At 32.8% G+C, this 4092-nt stretch overlaps 1 protein-coding gene across 3 annotated transcripts in view; it reads right to left on the reverse strand.

Moving 5' to 3' along the window:
* LOC108691199 (hemicentin-1) overlaps positions 1-4092 on the reverse strand; it is a 174289-nt gene that overhangs the window by 6233 nt on the left and 163964 nt on the right. Inside the window, exon 20 of one of the 3 annotated variants that reach the window (XM_018198868.1) lies at positions 985-1562. The exons of the other annotated variants lie outside the window; for them this stretch is intronic. Within the exon in view, the coding sequence (XP_018054357.1) occupies positions 985-1562 (578 nt within the window). The remainder of the gene's footprint in view (positions 1-984; positions 1563-4092) is intronic. 3 annotated transcript variants of the gene reach the window in all.

Below are 4092 nucleotides of genomic sequence, written 5' to 3' on the forward strand. Positions count from 1 at the left end.
TATAAAGAACATTGTATTGCAATGCAATACTTGAAATGCAGCATTGAGAAAACTCTATATATGTCAAAACTTCTATCAAAGCTTTTAGAAATATTGAATTCAACATCGTTTCTATATACAGGATGTCCCGAAAGTTTTTGCCAATCGCTTTTGTATAGATAGAGCGAATTAAACTGAGTCGAAAAGTTCTCTATCATTTTACAATTTTCGTAATAGTTAATAAGATATTAATTACTAAAAATGGTCAAATATTGGTCTTGGATAATTTTTTACTCAAATACTACTAACTTTACAAAAAAAATACAAGAAACAAAAATCATTTATTTTCTTTTCATAAAGTTCTAAGAATTTTTTCAAAATTTTTTCAGAATTTTTTTAATATCGTATTTTCTCATGTTGATAAAAATAAGAAAATGCAATAAAAAATTCTAAAAAAATTCTTAAAGTTCTATGAGAAGAAAATAAATGATTCTTGTCTCTTGCAGTTTTTCTGTAAAATTGATGAGTACTTGAATAAAAAATTATTAAAGACCAATATTTAGCAATTTTTAGTAATTAACATCTGTGTAACTATTGCGAAAATTGCAAAATGGTAGAGGACTTTTCGACTCAGTTTAGTCCTGTATCTACACAAAAGCGATTGGCAAAAATTTTTGGGACACCCTATATATATCTATATTCTTTATTCAATTCTATTTAAATATTTCTAGCCGTAATAAAAAATTCCAGCATGTAGAATGAACGAACATATTTTTAACAATGTATTTAAAATTATAAATCAATGCGAAATTTTGCGATTTTCTGATTGGCATGACGAGTATTAATCAGAGAAGAATTATTCGACAATATGAGCCAATAGCGATAGGATTAATCGAGAGACGGTTATCAAGAAATTCGTGTATGATAACGTCCATGAGCGTCATCAGATGCGGGGAATTCCTATTATAGATGATCAGTAGTTGACAAACCTTAAGCTTAGGCAACGAAGCGTTTTTCGGCGGAAAAACGGGGGGAGGGACATTTTGGTAGGTGTGTTTGGATGGATCAGTTTTTTTGGACATCCTCGGTGCTGGTACTGGTGGTATCGGTGATGGCGGTATTGGCGTCGACGGCGCCGATCGGCTCATCAGGCTAATCGATGCCGACGATTGGCTGAGAGTTAAGGACGGCACATCCTCCATCGACCGGACGATCGTCGCGATTGTGGTTGTGCTATCGCTCTTGTGCGGGCACGTCTTATAGATCGGTATCGCATATAGTTCGTATTTCCTGCGGATGTTTTCATGCCGACGACACAGTCGCAACGAATAGAATTGTTGCGAGTGCTTCTGTTTGCGCCGCCGTGGTTTCAAGGTGTTGTATTTAAGCACTGGCGAATTGCTCCTGGGCACGTTGTAAATGTTGTAGTGAGGGCCTAGGTGGCTCATGGTCGACTCATAACCGGAACTGCCATCGCACAGACTGACAGCTCTGCTGGGTGGCCGCGAGGAACACGGCGAGGTCGTGATGGAATGCAACGTGCCATGCAAAGCCGAAACTCGGGCAAACTTAGGAGTAACCAACTAAAACAAAACGCAGCCAGCGGCCATTCATATATATATCACAGACCCTTGGCCTTGATTTGGTTTGTTTGTGTTGATTAACGTTCGATTATCGCACATCATTGCCATCGACGGTCCCTTATCCCCGGGGGGTAACGACATTTCGATGATCACGATAATTTAATTAGCGAAGTTGACTTCGTATAGCAGATTGGCTGAAATGTTTTGTTGCCGTAGGATATAAGGAGGCAATCTACGTCAATTTCTGTATTGCTATTGGCATTTTGGATAAGGACTACTGATACAGTTACATCGCTTCCTTGTGATGATTAAGAAGAAGTTATTTTAACGTTATATATTTAATAGCGACATTTCGAATAGATTTTATAACAACATTATGTACCGTAATAACACGGATTGATAAATGACATTGTGTCGTAAATATATAATGGAATATTTAGAATAAGATTGATGACATATCGATTACTTCTAATATAACTCTCCAATTTTTGTTATATGAGAGAAAATTTTTGGATTATATTTATACAAATTAAGTTATGACTGAACAGAGGAAGTATAATTATCTATTTTTTTTCTAATTTTACTTCATAATAACTTTACTTAATAATTTCCAATCGAAATTTTGCTTTGTTGATAATAATTAAAAAGTGATTGAAATTCTTCAATAATATTACATTCGAAGTAATTAACAGTTAACAGAAATATAATATGGTAATCCTTGGAAAATGGCGCGTAATTGCCGATACGTTAGGACAGTCATCCACTATTGGCACTATCTGATTATCGAGTAGCCTATGCCAGCAGCAGTGCTTATTGCCTCTCATTGAATTATATGTTGATTGATTCGGATTGCGCGCCGATTGTGAATCCTAGCGAATTGGATAAACTGATTCGGCTAATTTCGCTTGGTGAACTTACCAAAATGAGCTTTGCATTTATAACAGTACGTAGATATTTTTGATTAAATAAAATTAGTGCAGTACAATTGGAAATTAGAGTCTATTAGAAGTCTATTAGAAATCAAAATTCACAGTTTAATTTAAAATGCAGAGAAAGTTATACGTAACTATATCAGTAGTAAATATATAGAATCTATTTAGCAGAAATTACAGGACTGGTGATATTTTATTTACAGGACTTGTGATATTTTATAATTCATTTCATGAGTAATACATTTCCAGATAGTATACGATATATCCGGTGGATGTCATATGCTATCTGGATTGATTGGGAAATTATAGTTACTATTTTTATCGTATTATGCAACTCTAATTAAAAAATGACTAAATTTTTAATAGGTTTAGATAAGTCCGGTATTTTTTCGCCAATCTATAAAAAATAACCGTGGTGCTGAATTAATTTTATCAAATTTAATAATTTATTGAAACAAATCTACTGCGACTTTTTGTATAGCAAACATCGAATATTCAATAAAACACAGTAAAATTCATTATGTTCTCAAATGAAGAATTCAAGTGGCGCCAATGTTATTTTTTTCATTAAATGCTGACAATGAACGTTAATCGGCACTGTATCAATGAAAATAAAATCACGCGGTCATTATTCGTGTAGTTTTATCGTAAAATACAAATTATTGGAAACTCATTGCAATAATCGGTTCTTCTAGACGTTAGTGCACGAATAAGATAAAAAAAGCGTACAGTGAATTTATTTCTGCCTAAGTAGCAATACTCGTTATACTCGCACAGCACTAAATTACCTGTTCACCACGGTGCTTTTTTTCCGCTATATTGATTGGACTATGAGACTTCCTATAGCTAATAAAAGTATCTGGGAATTCGCAAAAAATGTATCGAGGCAACGCAAAGAATTAATAACATAGCCACTTACTTGCTAAGAATTAATATAATTTCGTATTACTTCTCATTGGCAAATTATCCCCGCAATTTTATCAAACTGTTAAATTATCGTTTTGCAATTATCTGTAAGACAATTGACAGAATGTTATTGCACAATTTACAGATATTGCACGAAATTATGTAACAAGCAATAAATAAAGGCAGCCAGTGCGAAGTGCAAAATATTTGAGTAATTAATAAAAATTATGTAAAAGTTAGAGGAAAAAAATATAAACTGATCATTGCGTTAACGTAATACATTTTATAAAAGCATGTATGTTCATTTTAATAAAAATATTCTGGTTTTGATTTGTAGTTATTTTGTTGCGTGCAGAGTATCGTTATAAAATTTCACACGAATAAAACGCTTTGATGATGTACCAAATGAATTAACGTTTCACTCGACATGCATTTCAGCAACATCGGTTTTGTACGATTATTGCTAAAGCGGTGCAATTTCGAATCTCAAATTTGCAACTAGATTGACAAGTAATGATTGTATGTTTATCATTGCAAGATAACGGTAAATTGTCAGTCGTCATCATTATTTTTTCATCAATTTATTTCAATCTGAATATTATGATATAATTTTACATAAGCCATGTCTACAGAAATTAAAAATTTTTTAAATATATAAACACATGAAATATAATATTATATATTATATAAAA

The sequence above is a fragment of the Atta colombica genome, unplaced genomic scaffold (assembly GCF_001594045.1).
Source record: "Atta colombica isolate Treedump-2 unplaced genomic scaffold, Acol1.0 scaffold41, whole genome shotgun sequence".
Classification (NCBI taxonomy): domain Eukaryota; kingdom Metazoa; phylum Arthropoda; class Insecta; order Hymenoptera; family Formicidae; genus Atta; species Atta colombica.